This window comes from Mesoplodon densirostris, chromosome 18, assembly GCF_025265405.1.
Source record: "Mesoplodon densirostris isolate mMesDen1 chromosome 18, mMesDen1 primary haplotype, whole genome shotgun sequence".
Taxonomy (NCBI): domain Eukaryota; kingdom Metazoa; phylum Chordata; class Mammalia; order Artiodactyla; family Ziphiidae; genus Mesoplodon; species Mesoplodon densirostris.
Window position 1 is genome coordinate 27391684 of NC_082678.1, and position 19704 is coordinate 27411387.

Sequence of the window (19704 nt, forward strand, 5' to 3'; positions counted from 1 at the left end):
ATCCAGTTTCACACAGTTCCCACATTTTGGGTTAATGAAGGTGTTGAGGCTGTGTCTGGAGCTGGGTTAACAATTCCTGCAGATGCCTATCTTTAGCGGCCTCCTTCCTTTCCCTTGTTAGTTTGCTGACGCCTACCTTGGGGAGAGAGCACCGAGGGTCGGTTTTTCTTCTGTTAGCACACCGGAGAGCAGGCTCGTGAGGTCCCTTCCCCAGGAGGTTTTAGTAGCGTCAGTACAACGTCTGAAACTCACCACCTTTCCTAAACATCCCAGAACACCAAGAGTTCCTTATAAGAATCAGAGTTTCACTATAGTTATGTAGGCAACACAGGACAATACATTGTGGAAATAAATAAATAAATCACAGTTTAAAAATTCGTGAATTCATTCCAAAACATTCACTGAGTGCCTTGCCCACTGTCTGTGAACACTCTACTAAGTGCTGGGGATACAAAGACGCATAGGGCAGGGACTTTGTCCCCAAGAAGCTTTCATACTGGAAGGAGAAATATGGATGTTGATGGGAAAACATATATGAGAGCCATTCTAGCATCTATGCAGCAGGGTAACAAGGTGAGGGAGGGGGGTGATGAAGTAGAAAACGGGTGGTAGGTTAGAAAAGATTTGTAATGGAAGAGGCACCAACTTGTTCCTTTGGAATTTGCGCTCCTCTTAAATGACAGAAAAAGGTAGTGAAAGAATCAGAACTACCTGGTGTTGTAAATAAATTAGTACTGTACTCCGAAGACTCATTCACAGTTACTTTCAAAAGACTGTCACAGTATAGTAAGTCTTTGTTTTGGACTAAGTCTTTCTAATAGACAAAGCTAAGTTGCTTTAGGAAACATTTGCCATGGTGAGATACAAACTGTATTGCATCTCTTACCAAAGGCAAGCCACCAAGGGAAGATGCCACCCTCGAGTTAAATCATTTTACTACCTATAATGACATATTACTGGGGTGTTTATAAGTTGCTTGCATTAAATAAGTTTGGAAAAGGGCCCCAGCTGAGGTGGATTTATCCTGAATTCAATGAACCTTAGGCTTCAGGGCTCCTCACTTGCATAGGTCCCTTCCAAGGTCTTGAGAGGGGTCCTAGCGATTTTTCTATTTATAACTTTGCCTGTTTTTATTAGCTAGGATTTCCCAAAGTAGATGAGGTTCAGGCCCCACAAATCCTTGATTCATCACCGGGTGTCAGGTAATTATAAGTCAGTAGGTTTCTTGAATGAAGCCTCTATGTTATTGAGAAATATCAGGTGAAGTGGTTAGCAGTGTGGTAGTCTATTTTAAATCCGAAATCTACCTCAAAGATGAGCCAGGAGCTTATTAATAAAGTACCACTTTTTGAATGGTGGTAGTCATCATATCTCTTTCAGATAAAATCAGGAATGAAATATACTATGGAAAACCGGCAGTGGTTGATAATCCTAAATGTTAAGTATGCTTTTCTTCTCTGACTGTAAAGTGTTTCTCCTTCATTCACCTATGCAGGTCCAGACTGATGGCTTATGTTTAAAAATTCTTTTAGTCACTTCATTGGATCTAACAATACAAGCTCCATGATTTTAGAAACTGAAGGACTCTACAATGTAGAAAGGCTATATAACTTAAGCAGACAGAGCACATTCACATGCTGGCTTGTCCGTGGTACATCAATATCGTACCAAGAACATAAATACGAAGAGAGAATAAGAGGAAAATCAAAGCCTTATCCCTATTGAATTATTTACCCCATTGTTGAGAATATCAGTGTGGGAGGTGTGTCCACACTATGAAGGCAAATTGAGCTGCGGTCACAGAGCCGCCCTAATGCTCCCCCAGTCAGCTAGCATTGGTTTCCTTTACATAGCTATGTACACACAAAAGCTTACACACTTGAGGGTGTTGTCCTCACTTTTTGCTATGTACTAGAATCCTGGCAGCTTCTCAGATTTAGAAAGGCATAAACACTAAAAGCAAAAATAACTTGGGTCTGCCCTTTGGGGTGATTCAGGGTGGCTGTTTTATTTGTAATAGTTCAAAATTTTGAGATTGTCACACCTAGCAACTACTACACTTTTCTTCTCCCCACTGCATCTTATTCTTCCCACCTGTAGTATTTTCTCCCATTCTATATGTTTATTCACTTTCTTGATAGTGTCCTTTGAAGCGCAAACTTTTTAGTTTTTATAAAATCCAATTCATCTATTTTTCCTTTGGTTGTTTGTGCTTCTGGTATCATATCTAAGAAACTGTTGTCTAAAGCAAGGTCATAAAGATTTACTCCTGTGTTTTCTTCTAAGAGTTTTATAGTCTTAGCTCTTACGTTTGGATATTTGATCCATTTGGAGTTAATTTTCATATACGGTGTGAAGCTTCATTATTTTGTGTGTGGATGTACAGTTGTCCCAGCATCATTTGAAAAGACTGTTCTTTCCACGTTGAATTGTTTTGGCACCCTTGTTGAAAATCAATAGACCATAAGTATGAGGGTTTATTGCTATCTTGTCAATTCTGTTCCATTGATTTACATGTCTGTTCTTATTCCAGTACCACACTGTGATTGCAGTAGCTTTGAACTGAGTTTTGAAACCAGGATGTGTGAGTCCTCCCACTTTGTTCTTTACCGACATTGTTTTGGTTATTCTGTTTCCTTGAATTGCCATAGGAATTTTAGAAACAGCTTGGCAATTTCTGGAAAGAAGTCAGCTGGGATTTTGATAGGAATTGCAATGGAACCATAGGTCGATTTGGGAAGTAGTGAAATTTTCATAAGATTATCTTCCAGTCCATGAATCCAGCAGGTCTTTATACTTATTTAGATCTTCTTCAATTTCTTTCAACAGTTTTGTACTTTTCAGTGTGAATCTTGCACTTACTTGGTAAAATTTTCCCCTAAGTATTATATTTGTTTTTTTTTTTTTTTTTTTGCGGTACGCGGGCCTCTCACTGTTGGGGCCTCTCCCGTTGTGGAGCACAGGCTCCGGACGTGCAGGCTCAGCGGCCATGGCTCACGGGCCCAGCCGCTCCGCGGCATGTGGGATCTTCCCAGACCAGGGCACGAACCTGTGTCCCCTGCATCGGCAGGCGGACTCTCAACCACTGTGCCACCAGGGAAGCCCTATATTTGTTTTGATGCTGTTCCACATGGAATTGTTTTCCAAATTCCATTTTTCGATTACTCATTGCTGGTGTGTAAAAATAATATTGATCTTATATCCTACAACCTTGCTGAACTCATTTATTAATGCTAACAGTTATTCTCCTAGATGCCCAGGAATATGTCTTGTGGTCTTCCAGTTTCCCAGGAATACATTGGAATATTTCAAAGTGTCTGTGCACACCTCATTCCTCAGCTTTTCTTTTAAAGCTTTGCGGTTGGGTTGTTTTTTGCCCCAAACTGTTATCCATTGCCTCATGCCACCGCCATGTTAAAATATTTGCTTGAAAATGTTTTCCAGAAATGCCACCTGAGCAGAGGCTTTTCTCACTAGACAGCCCTCAGTCAGGTCAAAGGCAAGCCTTTCAAGTGAGGTCTTCCAGGGGACCACCAGACATGTAAAACAATGACAGTTCTTTGGGAATGAGGCTTTGAAGGACCTCTCAGTCCATGCTGCTCGTTCTGGTACCAGGGATGTGGGCTGTTTTTCAAGGCTACCACTGGCATGGAGACCAAAGGTCGAGGGCAAGTTAAAGCAACACAGATCTCATTGTTCTTACAGAAATTAATTTGTTTTCCTTGAATAAATTGCTCCCCCATTTACTGCCAGCATGTTGGTTAAATGTCCAGAGTTCAGAAGAAGTTGATTCTGACCATTTTTGCCAGTTTTGTTGTTGTTGTTATTGTTGCTTCTATGCAGGGATGAATTTTCAGATGTCCTTCCTCCATCATTTTTACTGATTTTCCTGCAACTTTTTAAAAAAATCTATAAAGTCTCAATGGCCATAGGCTAATTAAATATTTATCACAAGAGATGATTAAGGAAAAAATAAATAAAAAGAGAAATAAATAAATAAATAAATAAAAAGAGAAAATATAATTCTCATAGAGGCTTTCCCAGATGGGTAGATGAAGTTTGAAAAGGTATTTCTATATTTAGTGCTGTCAAAATTAAGGTTAAAGTAACAGATGTTTCAAAAAAAAACAACACTTTTTTTTTCATTCAGGTTAAACACAGGCTTTAGAGTCAGAACTGAGTTCAAATTCCAGCTCTGCTTCTTACGAGCTTGATGACTTAAGACAAGTTATGTAACTTCTCTGTGCCTCAGTTTCCTCATTTGTACAATTGTGTAATATATATATCACATAAGGTTACTGTGAGGATGAAATGTTAAATGCTGATCACATATGCATGGCAACCCAAAAGATATTAGTTTTGATAATTATCTTTATAATATTCTGCAAAAGTACACTAATAATTCTTGAGTAGAGTTAACCTTAAGTCAGCTATTCTCTTCTTTCTTCCTGTTTCTTTTCTGTTTTTTTTTCCCCCTTATTTGTTTTAAAGAACTAAGGGGAAAAAAAAGGAAGAAAGAAAGAACTATGAAGAAAATCTATTCCAACATTTTGGAATAAAATTTTGTTCCCCAAAATTAATTTGTTTATTTTATTGATATATAAACAAAATGTTATTTATTTATTCAGCAAACATTTATTAAATGCCTAGTAAATACTAGGCACTATGTCAGGCACAGGAATAATAATGACAATAAAGTGTGGTCTCTGCTCTCAAGTTGCTGACAATCTAGGAGAGTGACAAATAAACAGTTGATTACATACACAGTAACAAAAGCTATGGCACAAGAATACACACGGGACTATGTGATGGGAGTATGGCTTTCACCAGTTCCTCTTGGATTTCTCTCTTCTTTGGCTCCAGAACCAAGGAATTAGCCTTATTTTTCTCTTTAGCTGGGTAGTTTAAATCATGAAATTTTTCAAACTTTGTAGAGATGAAAGAAAAACACCTTGAATTAAGGAGGACACTAGAAATAGTACTTTTTTTACAGAGCAAGGGCTTCCTACCAGCATAGTCACTTCGAGGGTTTTTAACGTGAAAAGTACTTTGGCATATTTTTTCTTTGCTAGCCACTTTTTTTCTATTTTATTGTTTGTTTGTTTGTTTCTCTTCTCCACTTTGTCATCTAGAGACCTGGGTAGTTCCCAGTGAAAGAGTGTTTTACAGATTCTAACGGTGATTTATAGGTAAAGACAGAAAATAATTTTTTTAACCTTCAAGTTCCATACCAAAAAAAATGAATATAAACTTTCATGGAAGTAATTGAAAATGCAGATAATTTTAATTCCATTCCATTTTTCAGAATTCTCAATCGTAATCCTTTGCCAACAGTTGAAGATTCTTGTCTTTTTAAAGTGCCAGCATTAAACTCTTTGTAAGTATTGTAAGAGTTTCATGGCTCATGAGATAATTTCTGCTCCTTTTTACTTTCGTCAAAACTTGAGTACTTTGGCTAAACAGTCATAATTTAGATTTTAACTGGGTTATTGAAAATAAGAGTTATTGGCAAAGAAAAGGATTAAGAAAGAATATATATGGGTAAGAGAGCCAGCAGAGGATGAGAACAGTGTTGAAGAACACATATAGATATGGAACATGAAGATGCATATAGGAATAGTATTTATCCAAGAAAGCAAAAAGGAATAAGGGGTACATTATTTTTTTTAAAAAAAAGAGTGATCAAAAGAGGTAGATGCAATTGAAAATGAGAAGTGAGGATCATAGAAAATGATTGTACTGTTCAGCACCAAGGTCATTAATTTGATGATGCAAATTTAAATTTCTTCCAAAAGAGCTCTTTGGCATTATCATCTATGGCAAGTAAGAAGCCAAAGTGGAAGTAATCACATGTTAAGTATCTTCTTCAGTTTAGAAATTTTGTCTTTGGGTTTTATATCATGCATGTTTGGGCTTCTCCTTCAGAGACATGGGAACAGCACAAGTGTCACTTACCGCAATGGAAAGCATCCTCATGATGACCCTTGAATTGGAAACACTGTAAGTTGATTTTTCTTACATTGATTTTCACTCAATTGTACTTTTAGGTTTGTTTGATTATCTTCTTAAGTCAGGTTTATTTATGTATAATTTTCGTTTAACAAAATTCACTCTTTTTAAATATACAGTGTGATGTGTTTTGACAAACGTATAGTTCTGTAGCCACCACCACATTTGAGGTAAAGAAAACTTCTGCACTCCCAAAAGACCCCCCATGTCCCTCTGTAGTCAATGCATCCTCCTGTCACTACCAGCCCCTGGCAACCACCAATCTGATTTTTGTCCGTATAATGTTGCCTTTTCCAGAATATTTGATAAATGAAATCATGTGGTATGTAGCTTTTTGTTTTTGGCTTCTTTCACTTAGCCAGTCTCTTTGGAGATTCATCTGTTTTGTTGCACCTGTCAGTAGCTCATTCCTTTTGAGCGCTGAGCAGTATTCTAGTTGTGTGGATACACAGTTTGTTTACGCATTCATCGTTCGATGCACATTTGAGTTTCTTCTTGTTTTTTGGCTATTATGAACAAAGCCTCTGAAAACACTCACATGTGTGTGTGAATATATGTCTTGTGTGAGCATATGTTTTCATTTATTTGGGGTAAAATACCTCAGGGTGGGATTGCTTCATCATATGCTAAGTGCCTATTGAACTTTTTAAGAAACTGCTGAACCGTTTTCTAAAGTGCCTGTGCCATGTTGCTTTCCCACAAGCAGTCTATGAGAGTTGCAGATGCTCTACATCTTCACCTGATCCTTATATGTGTTTTTTAAAAACATTTTCGCCTTTCTAGTAGGTGTGTAGATGAATCTCGTGGGTTTTGCCACATTTTGCATTTCTGTAATAGCTGATGATGTTGAGTGTCTATTCATGTGCAAATATCCTTTTAAATGAAGTGTCTGTTCAAATCCATTTTTTAATTGGATATTTATATTGAGAATTAAGAGTGCTTTATATAAAAAGCAACGGAAAAAGTCCTTGCTCTCAGATATGTGTTTAGTAAATATCTTCTCCCAGATTGTGACTTATCTTCATTATATTAAAGTGTCTCTGAAAGCTAGAAGTGTTAAATTTTTGATGAACTCTAATTTAGCAATTTTTCTTAATTTTTCATATTTATTTAATTAATTTATTTGGTTGTGCTGGGTCTTAGTTGCAGCAGATGGGCCCCTTAGTTGCGGCTCATGGGCTTCTTAGATCTGGCATGCGAACTCATAGTTGAGGCATGCATGTGGGACCTAGATCCCTGACCAGGGATCGAACCCGGGCCCCCAGCATTGGGAACTTGGAGTCTTAACCACCAGGGAAGTCCCTTAGCAATTTTTCTTAAATGCTTTCTGCTCTTTTGTGTCTTAATCTAAGAAATCTTTCTCTGAGACCCCACTGTCTAACCCCAAATCACAAAGATTTTCTCCTACGTTTTCTTCCAGACGTTGTATAGCTACATTTAGGTCTATGATTCATTTTAAGTTAATTTTCATATACGTTGTGAGGGAAGGGTCAAGTTTTATTTTTTTGCGGTTTAAAAAACTATTTCTGTAGGACCCTATTGTGACAGTTTATTACACAACCTACTGCACCTTAAATTGTGCCATCCCCCCTCCAATATGGCAAGCTAATAGAAACTTTCTGTTACGCCAAGGCTAGTTGAGGGGATTGCGTGAGATTAGTATGCGGAAACGGCCCTGCATTTAGCAGTCTCTTCCAACCGTCTTTGTCAGGTCACCTGACAAATGACTGTCTTCACTGTGCCGTCACGCATTGGTCACTGCTCTAGCCTCATCTTCCTCAGTGTCCCACACCATCTGCCACAATTGCGATCCCTCTCTTGTCAGCTAGATGCCCTCCTCTCTGGATATTAAAAACTATTTCCCTGTGTAACCACGATACTGTTAATACACAGTATTGAAGAAATTAAATTCCTACACAATCATATTACCTAATAAAGTGTTGCTATTCAAATTTCCCCAATTGTCTCTCTTATCTAATATCATTTCTTTTAACAGCTTTTTGAGGTATAATTGACATGCAATAATCTGTGTTCACACACACACATACATACACACCATGAAGACATCACGAAACTCAAAATGTCCATCACCTCAGAAAGTTTCTTAATGTCTCTTTGTAATTCTTCCTTCCCATCGTTCCTTGCACTTCCCAATCGCCATGCAACCATTGATCTGCTTTCTGTTTGCATTTTCTAGAATTTTATGTAAATGGAATCATACAGTGTATACTTTTTTCTAACTGGCTTCTAACCCAGCATGATTATTTTAATCTTCATCCATATTGTTGTATATATCAGTAATTCATTTCTGTTTATTGCTGAATAGCATTCCTTTATATGGATGTACCACCATTTATGTATTGACCATTGATGGACATTTGAGTTGTTTGAGTCTTTGTCTATTACAGATAAAGTTGCTATGAATATTTGTGTACAAGTCTTGTATGGATGTCTACTTCCATTTCTCCTGGGTAAATGCCTGCCTGTAGAATGGCTGCATCATTGGTAAGTGTATGTTTAAGTTTTTAAAAAATACCCATTTTCCATAGTGGTTTGATCATTTTACATCTCTACCAGCAGTGTACGAGAGCTGCATTTTCTTCACGTTGCGGCCAACATTTGCTATGCTCAGTATTTTTAATTTTAGGTAGTTTAATAGGTGTGTAGTTGTATCTCACTGTAGCATCCCTAATGATTAATCATGTCAAACATCTTTTCATATGCTTATTTTCCATCTGTATATCTTTGAATCTTTTAGCTATATTTTTCTGGAGTTTTGAGAGTTCTTTCTATATTCTGGAAATTAGTCCTTTATCCAATAGGTAAGTTGCTAGGTATTTTCTCCCATTCTGTGACTCATCTTTTCGTTCACTCAGGAGTGTCTTTTGCAGGGCAGAAATTCTTAATTTCGATGGTGTCTAATTTATCTATTTTTTTCTTTTATGCATTATGCTTTTGGTGTTGTATCTAAGAAATCTTGCCAAACTCAAGGTCATAAAATTTTTCACCTGTTTTGTTCTAGACGTTTTATAGTTTTATGTTTTACATTTAGATCTTTGAACCAATTTGAGTTCACTTCTGTATATGGTTTAGATCAAGTTCATTTTTTTTTTTTTCTTTTTGCACCTGGATATTCAGTTGTTCCAGCGTCATTTGTTGAAAAGACTATCATTTCTCCACTGAAATGCCTTTGAACCTGAAAGTCAGTTCTCCACATCTCTCTACTTCAGAACTTTGTATTCTGTTCCTTTGGTCTTTTTTTTTTTTTTTTTTTGCGGTATGCGGGCCTCTCACTGTTGTGGCCTCCCCCGTTGCGGAGCACAGGCTCCGGACGCGCAGGCTCCGGACGCGCAGGCTCAGCGGCCATGGCTCACGGGCCCAGCCGCTCCGCGGCACATGGGATCCTCCCAGACCGGGGCACGAACCCGCATCCCCTGCATCGGCAGGCGGACTCTCAACCACTTGCGCCACCAGGGAGGCCCCCTTTGGTCTTTTTGTCTATCTTTACACTACTATCACAATGTCTTGAAGGTGTAGCTTCATAATCCTTGAAATCAGTTACTGTTAGTTCTTCAACTTTGTTCTTTCGCAAAGTTGTTTTAGTTATTCTAAATTTTATTTCCATATGAATTTTAGAATTGGCTTGTCAATGTCTATAGAAAAGCCTACTGGGGTTTTTGATGTATAAATCGATTTGGGGAGAATTGATGTCTCAACAATATTGAATCTTCTGATCCATGAATACTTTATATCTCTCCATTTATTTAGGTCTTTCTTAATTTCCCCCGGCAACATTTTACAGTTTTCAGTGTGCAAGTCTTTTGTCAGATTTATTCTAAGTATTTTATATGTTGGATTCTTTTATAAGTAGCATTTTAAAACTTTGATCTCTGATTGTTTGTTGAGACAAATTCATCTTTTTGTATGTTGATCTTGTACCCTGCAAACTTGATAGACTCATTTATTAGTTCCAGTAGCATTTTCGTAGCTTCTATCAGGTTTTCTACATAATCATGTTATCTGCAAATAAAGATAGTTTTACTTCTTCCTTTCCATTCTGAATGTGTCTTTTCTTTTTGTTGCCCTATTGCACTGGCTAGAACCTTCAGTGCCATGTCAAATAGAAGCAATGAGAGCAGATATCCTTGCCTTGTTCCTGATCCTGGTGAGAAAGTACTTTGTCCTTCACCATTAAGTATGATGTTAGGTTTTTTGTAGAAGTCATTTATCAAGTTGAGGAAGTCTCCTTCCATTCCTAGTCTACTGAGGGCTGTTTTTTTTTCTTTAATCAGGAATGTATGTTAGATGTTTTCATTCTTTTCCTGCATCTATTGCAGTGATTATATGATTTTTCCCTTCTTTTCTTAATTTGTTTATTTATTTTTGGTTGAATTGGGTCTTCATTGTTGTATGTATCCAGTATTCTTAATCTTTTATGTAGATCCATATTCCAATCTGGTGTCATTTTCCTTCTGCTTAAAAATACTTCTTTTAACATTTCTTATTGTGAAAGTCTACCAGTAATGAATTCTTTCAGCTTCTGTTTGTCTGAGATAGTCTTTATTTTGCTTTTGTTTTGACAGATGTGGGTATAAAATTCTAGCTTGATAGAATTCAATTCACTACTTTAAAGATGTTATTCCACTGAGTTCTCGTTTACGATTTTTCAAGCATGAATTCTGCTGTCATTGTTATCTTTGTTCCTCTGCATGTAGTGTATAATTTTTTCCTCTGGCTCCTTTTAAATTCTTCTCTTTATTGCTGGTTTTGAGCAATTCGATTATTTTTTGTGCCTTGGTGTAGTTTTGTCCATGTTTCTTCTGCTGAAAGTTCATTGATCTTCTTGACTTTGAGGGTTTATAGTGTTTACCAATTTGGAAAAATTTTGGCTATTATTTCTTCAAATTTTTATATTTCTCCTCTCCTTCATGGACTCTAAGTACACATGTATTAGGCCACTTGAAGTTGTTGCACAAGTCACTGAGGCTCTATTCATTTTGTGGTTGTTTTGTTACTCCTTTTGTTTCATTTTGGATAGTTTCTGTTGCTATGCCTTAATGTTCACTGACCTTCTGCCGTGTCTAATTAGCCTTTAACCTCCTGCAATATCTTTTTCATTTAGACATTGTTTTTAATCTCTAGAAGCTCAATTTAGGTCTGTTTTACATTTTCCATGCCTACACTTAACATTTTCAGTGTTTAGTCTGGGTGTTTTAACATATGAAATACAGTTATAACAACTTTTCTTCATGTATAATAACCTTTTAAAAGTTCTTTTCTGCCAATTCTAACATCTGTATAGATTATGGGTTATTGTTGATTGATTGCCTTTTCTCCTCAGTATGGGTCATATTTTCCTACTTCTTTGCATGCTTGCATGCAATTTTTCATATGATCCCAGATATTGTGAGTTTTAGTTTATTGTGTGCTATGTATATTTATATTCCTGTAAAATGCCTGGGCTTTGTTTTGGGTGAAATTAGGTTACTCAAAACAATTGTATTCTTTTAGGTCTAGCTTTTAAGGTTCGTTGGGTAGGAGTCCAAGTAGCCTTTAGTCTGGAGCTCATTATTTGCAACTACTGAGACAAGTCCTTTCTGAGTATCATGAGGTTTTCCAGTCTGACTTGTAGGAACAGGTACTATTCCTACAACCCTGTGTGATATCCAGTTGTTCTTCTTATTAATCCTTTCATGTGGTTCTTTTCCTGGCATCAAGTTATTCCTCACACAAATGTATTGACCCATACTTTGTTGAATTCTCAAGAGATCCCTCTGCATATCTCCAGAGTTCTTTGTCTGTGCACTTCTTTTCTCTCTGATACTCTGCTTTGTGAACTCTAGTTACCTTGGTTTTCCCAGACCCTTATCTCCATTTTGTCTGTCAGGGAGCCCACTAGTCTCTGTCTGGACTTCTCTTCCCTGTACCATGACGTGGATACTCTCTCAGAGAAGTAAGGGCAATTATAGGGATCACTTCATTTATTTCCCATCTCCTCGGGAATCACTGAAATGTATTGCCTGAGGTTCAGTTTCTTGAAAACTGTTGTTTCATTATGTTCCATCTGATTTTTTCCTTGTTTCAGGTGGGAGGTTAAGTTGGCCCTTGTACTTCATCTTGGCCAGAAGCCAATAACATTCTTTAAGTCTGTTTTGTTTTGATACAGGATCCAATTAAAGATTAGGCATTGCATGTCATGTCTGTGTTTCCGTTAATCTAGAATTTTTCCCTACTATTTTTTTTTTTTGGTCTTTTATGACATTGGCTTTTTTGAAGAGTCTAAGCCAGTTGTCTTGTAAATTGCCCCACAACCTGTATTTTTCTGTTTCCTCATTAGATTCGAAGTAAACATTTTGGGGAGGAATACTATATAGGTGATGTATTCTTCATACTTCATCACTTGAGGTGGCCCAGTGCTAAGTTTGATCACTTGGTTAAGGTGGTCTATTCCATATCTCTCCATTGTAAAGTTATTTTTCCCCTTGGTAATTGATAAATAATATGTGGGGTGATCCTTGGGATCAGTGAAGATCCTACTTTCAAACAACTCTTCACCCAACTGTGCATCAATGATAATCCTTGTCTGAATCGATTATTACATTGATAGTTGCAAAATAACACTTTCCTAATTCTATCCTTCCTTTTGCATTTATTAGCTGACATTATTCTATAAAGAAGAGCTCCCCCACTTTTCATTTGGAGTATCATTATGAACTCATGTGCTTTTTTTTCAATTAGCTACGTTATACCTTATTATAATGATAATGTTATTCTTTGGAATGTTCCTTTTGTCCAGATATGGTCAATGCGATCTCTGTTATTGTTTAGCCACATGATGCTTTTTTATTACTAGAATAATTTCTAATATATTACTCCTCACAAATAGGAACTGAGAAAGTGACTCCAGAATGTGCAGTCTTCTTCATACTCTTCTTAGAAGTCTGCCTTCTTCCTGTGTACTCTCAACCCAAAGTGAGGCTTTCGGGTTGGAAGGAGATACTTCTGAATTAAACTACAGTTCAGTGTCACCCAATTCTAATCGCTATTCCCTTTTTTCTAGGCATATCATACCTACTGCCATCCTAATCCTTCTGTTGGGCACCTCTCTCCTCCTCTATATTTATTTCCTCCTGGGGACAGGAGATCGGAGCCCTAGGGTCATAGCACTTAACACCGCTGATCTTGTTTTTCCTCACCTGTAAAAGGAGATTAAAAATGCTTTTTCTGCCCACTTCTGGTGGAGAAGGGAGTAATATAATTAGTAAAAAAAATGTTTGGGGGAGTTCCCAGGTGGTCTAGGGGTTAGGACCCGGCACTTTCCTCCTCTATATTTATTGTCAAGGGCAGCAATTGGCCAACCGGCCCCTATCCAGTTCTATAGTCCATATGCCCCAAGAACTCCTTTTTGCACTGGTCTGTGGTGGCCTTGGCCTACCTCTTCTACCTACTCAGGTAACTCTTTTACCACGAATTTAATTACCTGTGTTTCCATTTATAGGATCTTACCCAGCCGTAGGGCCTGCTGCCTCTGCCAATTTAAAAATACTATTGAGGTTGTCTGTGAGACAGTCAAGCTGCGTTGTGACAGTGAACGCCTGAGGGACGTCACACGTTGTGGTGAGTCTCAATTGCGGGATAATACATTTTTAATTTTTAATTTAATTTGTTATTTTTAATCAAGGATGATACATTTTAAAACTAATGATGTAATTACATTATTTTAATACATTCATTTAGAGTTCCAGCTCCCTAAATTTCTAAGAATTACCCCCTTGCTAAAAATCAGATTCTTGGTTACATTATTAAGCTAAGAAGAGCTCAGTTACATTATTAGCTTCATAATGTAACTGATCTGCATATGTAAAGGAACCAGAGAAAGGAATGGAAGGGGGAAGGGAATTCACATTAATGGCCACATATCCTATGCTGCCCTCTCTGCAAATGACAACTTATTCACATAGTACATCACAGTTTGTAAACTGATTTTATATACATTAGGTCTCAAGTACCCTTTGTCTTATAAGACAGGTGTAAATATATTTTTGTTTATTTGGTTTGTTTCTGCAATTTTATAAAGAGTGCAAGTGATGCTGTTTTATGTCCTATCTGGAGCCTGAGAGTTTCTGGTTCCATAACCAGAAGCTGCTACCAAGCCCTTCTAATGCATGGGAGAGCTAGTTATTTCTTTGACTGTCCAGCTCTGAACTTGCTCTGAATCGCAAGTTTTTCTATCCACAAAACACTCAGGGGCTTTCAACGATTTTTCTATATATTAGATTTATGGGCACTAACTTGATGACTTCCAAAATGTGCTTTCATGCCCAGGTAGCTTGAATACAGGTCTCTTTCAGTGATCTAGAGCACATCATAAATAATAACACTTTGCCACTTATATAAAGACAATATTGCTGATTTTTCAACACAGTTTTTTTTTTTTTTCCTTTGGCCACCAAGCTGGTGGGATCTTAGTTCCCCCAGCAGGGATTGAACCCGGGCCACAGCAGGGAAAGTGCCGGGTCCTAACCACTAGACCACCTGGGAACTCCCCCAAACATTTTTTTTACTAATTATATTATTCCCTTCTCCCCCAGAAGTGGGCAGAAAAAGCATTTTTAATCTCCTTTTACAGGTGAGGAAAAACAAGATCAGCAGTGTTAAGTGCTATGACCCTAGGGCCCCGATCTCCTGTCCCCAGTTTGGGGCTCTCTGCTAGCCTCTGCTCCTCCTTTCTCATGACCCTTCCCTCCTCCTTTGACCCTCACCAAAAATACTTTTAATCCTTTTGGGAGACAAGCCCAGCTACACAATGGTACACATTACCTTCACACAGTCAGAAGATTTGGATGGTTCCCCAAGTAGAGCTGGAAATATTAGAAGTAAAATGAATTGAAAGCAAAGTAGCCATCTGACAGAAGTTGCTTTTTCCCGTCTACATTTTAGGGCCTCAAGTATTATTCCATCGATTTGTTGAACATTCCACATGGGCATACAATCTGGCAAATCTCTTAACTTATACCCGAGCTCCCTGCCCAAATTTTAGCAAAGAGCCAGGGCGGACATAGTGTTTTTTTCTGTATAGAGGCTTCTGTTACGGGGACTGGGATATATAGAAGCAGGGACTAAGCAAAGGACTCAGTGGGTAGTTGGAGAAGGACACGTCCAGATGACGACCTGTTAGCGGCGGTGGTTGTCGTGGAGATCTGTGATAGCAGCAAGAACACAAGCACACTGAAGAGGTGGAGAGAGGAAGCCTCACACTCCTGTGCCTTTGAGGCAGGACAGGATGGGGTATATGAACGTGAGGAGTCACAGTAGATCTGCAGAGAGTCCAGCTGATTAGGGGAATATTTGTCTTCCAGCCTTGGCTTTTCTTGAGTACTGGCCCCTGGGAACCAGTGGAGTAATCCTGAATATAGTTCCTATATTTCACGCTACAGAATTTTCTGAGTAGATAGCCCCTTTTTCAAGAGAGACCTTTTTCACATTTTGTTGTTGCCAGTCATAGGCTTAAGGGTGGGTTTCTTTTTCTCCTAAGTGGCACTCAAACTTTGACTGATTCCTAATTTCTTTGGCTGTGGACTGACAAAAGGCTGTCCCATCAGTCTTCAGTGATCAAAAACAGTCCCTTCTCTTTTGACAGATGAAGAAACATCTATAGAGAATGCAGGAGGATCGTTGATGAAGGTGTTACAAGCCCAGAAGGAGAACAACAGCACCGAGCTGACTATTGAGTCAGAGAGGACGTCCTCACCTAACAGTGCTGTCAGCTTGTCAGGCTTCATGAATGAGCAGCTGGACTTTAATAATAAAAGTGATATTATCAGTACACTAAATTACATACTGCCTTATATCTCAGAGGGAAATCTAGGAGATGTGGAATCAACATTATTACCATTCATTCAACTTCTTTTTTCAAATACACAAGATGGACATATGCCGCTGGGCCTTTTGAAAAACAATACAAGGAGCCCTTCTGTTAAACCTGTACCCAACAATTCAACTAAAAAAAACAAATTGAGGGAACTCCATTCTGTGGAAAATTTGTTAGATGCAGAAACTCAAGAAAAAATTGATGAGGTTAAAAAGGAAGAAAAACCTGCCACGTGTACGCGTTGCAACCTTTTAAGTGCCATGTTTACACGCTACATCTTTCAAAAGAAATTAGAAACTGCCCAACCACAGACAGACAGCCTAGCAAAGATTGAGAGTACAGAGGAAAAGCTGGTGAGAGTGAACAAGGCCCTCAAGGGGCATACAGAAAATGCACCTCAAAGCAGTGGGAGATGAGAGCGTCAGGAGGAAACAGAATGCCCAGCCATCTGTGGCGAACACTGCCAAAGAATGAAAGCTCAGGAGGCCATCCCCAAGAAAGCTGAAACAGCTCCTCATGGTGCAGAGGCCCAGGAAGCTGGTGGGAAAGTCCTCCGATGCAGAGTCTTCATTCATAAAGGAACACAAGGCCGCAGGCTCCTCTCCCCTCAAACCGTACTTCAAGGGCAGGCCTTGTGCCTCCATCCCGCCAAAATCCCCATCTGAGGTTAAAAGAAAATCAAAAGACTTATCCAACGCTATTCATGTTTTCGAAGATGCAAAGGCAAGAGTTAGAAATATTAAGGACTTCGAATTAATCTCACATTCTGGAAAAAAAAAAATACATCTTCCATAAAATTAGGTCTCATCGGGTCCACAGAAAACCCAAAGTTAAAAAGCATCGAGGGGCTTCCCTGGTGGCACAGTGGTTGGGAGTCCGCCTGCCGATGCAGGAGACACGGGTTCGTGTCCTGGTCCGGGAAGATCCCACATGCCGTGGAGCGGCTGGGCCCGTGAGCCATGGCCGCTGAGCCTGTGCTCCGCAACGGGAGAGGCCACAACGGTGAGAGGCCTGTGTACCGCAAAAAGAAACAAAAAGAAAAAAGAAAAAAGGGAGTCGAAAGTTCAGAAAGAAAAGTTCACTTGATAGAGTGATGCTTGCAAGCCCTCCGTTCTCTGTCGTGAGGAGTCTCATAAATTCCCCTCCACGAGAGGCTGTTTCATCTTCAGGAGAAGTGACTTCTCAGGAAAATCCTTTTCCAGAATTATTTTCTCTTTCAGACCCTTCTGCAGAAAACACTACTTCAGAAAACAATACTGCACAAAATGTTTCTGAAGCAATTATTTCTACAGGAAACGCTACTCTGCCAGGAGGAACCGGCCCTGGAAACACTAGCCATAGGAACGTCTCCACTGCACATTCTACTGTCGCTGCAGACAACAGTATGCCAGCTGTTCAACACAGCAACAAAACACAATGGGAGCACCACAACATGGTCACTGAATTATCCTCTAAGCCCACAGGCTTCACTTTCCCAGGGCTCGCATCCCCGGGTGATCAAGTTGAAACTCAGCTAAACCAGCAGCTCTGGTCCCTCATCCCCAACAATGACGTGCAAAGGCTCATTTCTCATGTTATCCAGACTTTGAAAATAGACTGCTCGGACACCCACGTGCAGCTGGCCTGTGCCAACCTCATCTCTAGAACAGGCCTCCTGATGAAGCTTCTCAGCAAGCAGCAAGAAGTAAATGTGTCCAAAGCGGAATGGGATATGGACCAGTGGAAAGCTGACAACTCTATCACTGAGAGCACAGAAGCCCAGAGTGAGCAGAAAGAGCAGGAGTCAAGTGAGGTGAGGATAACCCCTGACACATGGGACTTGGAGTTTTACTCAGTTTAGGACATGCCATTAACGTGCCCAAGCGGGAATACCACGGACTCCTAGTCAGTATCTTATCTTCAGCCATGAAACGGGCTAAGACAGTGATCTCCAACTTTGCTCATTGAGAGAGTGTGTCACTATTCCTAGGGTAGACGCGAAAAGGACATAACACAAGATAAATAAACTGTAGATAAATTGTAGAAGAAAATGCTAATGATAAGACTAATAACATTAAATTTGGCTTGTTCTTATAGAAGCTACTCGCCTGGAAGGATTGGGTTTCATAGTAGTTTAAGAATAGTTAGCTATCGTTTAGAATAGGATGAAGAATCGTAAGTTTTCATCCCTTCTATCTCCTTGTTTTTAAAAATTGTGATATATTTCTTTAGCTCACAAAAGAAGTTCCAGGTTATGACTATAGCAACAAACTCATCTTGGCAGTATCTGTACCTGTAGTAGTGACGATTTGTGTTAGAATTCTCTGTCTCACTGAGGTAAGGACAATAATTAATTCAGATTCAGAACCCAGAAACTGAGAATCAAATCCACCTTTCCACCTGCTACTACTTGATTCTTCCCTTTAGCCATGAGGACTGACATACACTTTGTTCTTTTAATGAAAAGTATATTCCCAGGATGTTTTTTTGTGTGTGTGTGTTTTTTTTTTTTTTTTTTTTTTTTGGCTGCGTTGGGTCTCCATTGCGGTGCATGGGCTTCTTACTGAGGTGGCGTCTCTTGTTGTGGAGTACGGGCTGTAGCTGCACGGGCTCAGGAGTTGTGGCACACTGACTTAGTTGCTCCGCAGCATGTGGGACCTCCCCAGGCCAGGGATCGAACCTGTGTGCCCTGTGCTGGCAGGCGGATCCTTAACCATTGCACCACCAGGGAAGTCCCCACAGGATTTTTAAAAGGAACTTCACTCCCAGGAGATCCCTATGGAATTGGATCCATGATAACAAGCTATTGGACTATTTTGACAAGTGAAGTTTATAAGAAGGCCAGAGTTGACATGATAGTAAATTTTCTTCAACTCAAGAAAGTATGCTGATTTGAGGTACTCACCAGTCACTCTCATTCTACCGTTGATTTCTTTCCTTCTTGGCTGAAGTGATGAGAGATATAGGATCTCCATACTCAAGGAGCTATCAGTCACCCTGGGAGGGCTAAAAGGACATGCCTAAAAGACAAAAGTGTGATCTCGTCAATTCCTCAGGTTTACTTAGCAGCTTTCTTCTCCGGTGTATTAGGAATTGTGTAGATAGGTTCCATTAAAACACTGCAAGTAAAATCTTGCAGCAGGCTACCCTCAAATATTTATAGTAGCCTATTCCTGGAGCTAGCCTGTTTACCTTTTGTTCAGTTACATAGTGGTTTATTACTTTTCCAGCAGGCAGTTGCTAACATTAAAAGAGTGATTTTAATAGGCTGACAGTCTTGATTCTACCCTACCACTCCACATTACTTTAGTTATCTTTTCTCCTGTAATGGCAGCCCTCCATTCCAGCCAAAGCAGCTCCTCACTATACGCTAGTTACACCATACCCATTCCTACTTTTGTCTGTGCTTTGTCCATCGAAAATTCCTTTATTTTGCTTTGCCTGTGGAACTCCTATGAATCTCTGAAAAGCCAACTCAAGTTCAGATATCTTTCTCTGTAAAGCCTTCCCTGAATACCCCAGCCCTCCTGATCCTAGTCCTGTGAGGTTTGTCACCATTTCTTAGGGGCCATAGCAAAGCAGTCCCCTCCCCTCAGAACTCACAAAAGTGGTAAGCAGTTTTTTGAAAGGCAGCCCCCCAGGAGAGAACCACCAAGGTTAGCACATCATGGAGCTGAGCAGAGATGTGTAAGGACCAATGGCTTCCTGGCCTATCACACTTGAATCAAACCTGACATGATGTACTAACTTCTAAAGAGAAATGTGTCTATCTGCAGGAGGGTTGGTCACTAGTGAAAGCATAGAAAAGGTGAGGAGAGACCAACATGGGCAGTGCCCATCCTCAC

General features: G+C 39.3%; 1 protein-coding gene across 1 annotated transcript in view; it reads left to right on the forward strand.

The window, feature by feature from the left end:
- Positions 1 to 19704, forward strand: part of LOC132479145 (uncharacterized) — a 302289-nt gene that overhangs the window by 232222 nt on the left and 50363 nt on the right. Inside the window, 8 exon segments of the mRNA XM_060082726.1 lie at positions 5306 to 5377; positions 5926 to 6000; positions 13508 to 13626; positions 15650 to 16253; positions 16255 to 16651; positions 16653 to 16709; positions 16926 to 17672; positions 18092 to 18196. Of these exon segments, the coding sequence (XP_059938709.1) occupies positions 5306 to 5377; positions 5926 to 6000; positions 13508 to 13626; positions 15650 to 16253; positions 16255 to 16651; positions 16653 to 16709; positions 16926 to 17672; positions 18092 to 18196 (2176 nt within the window).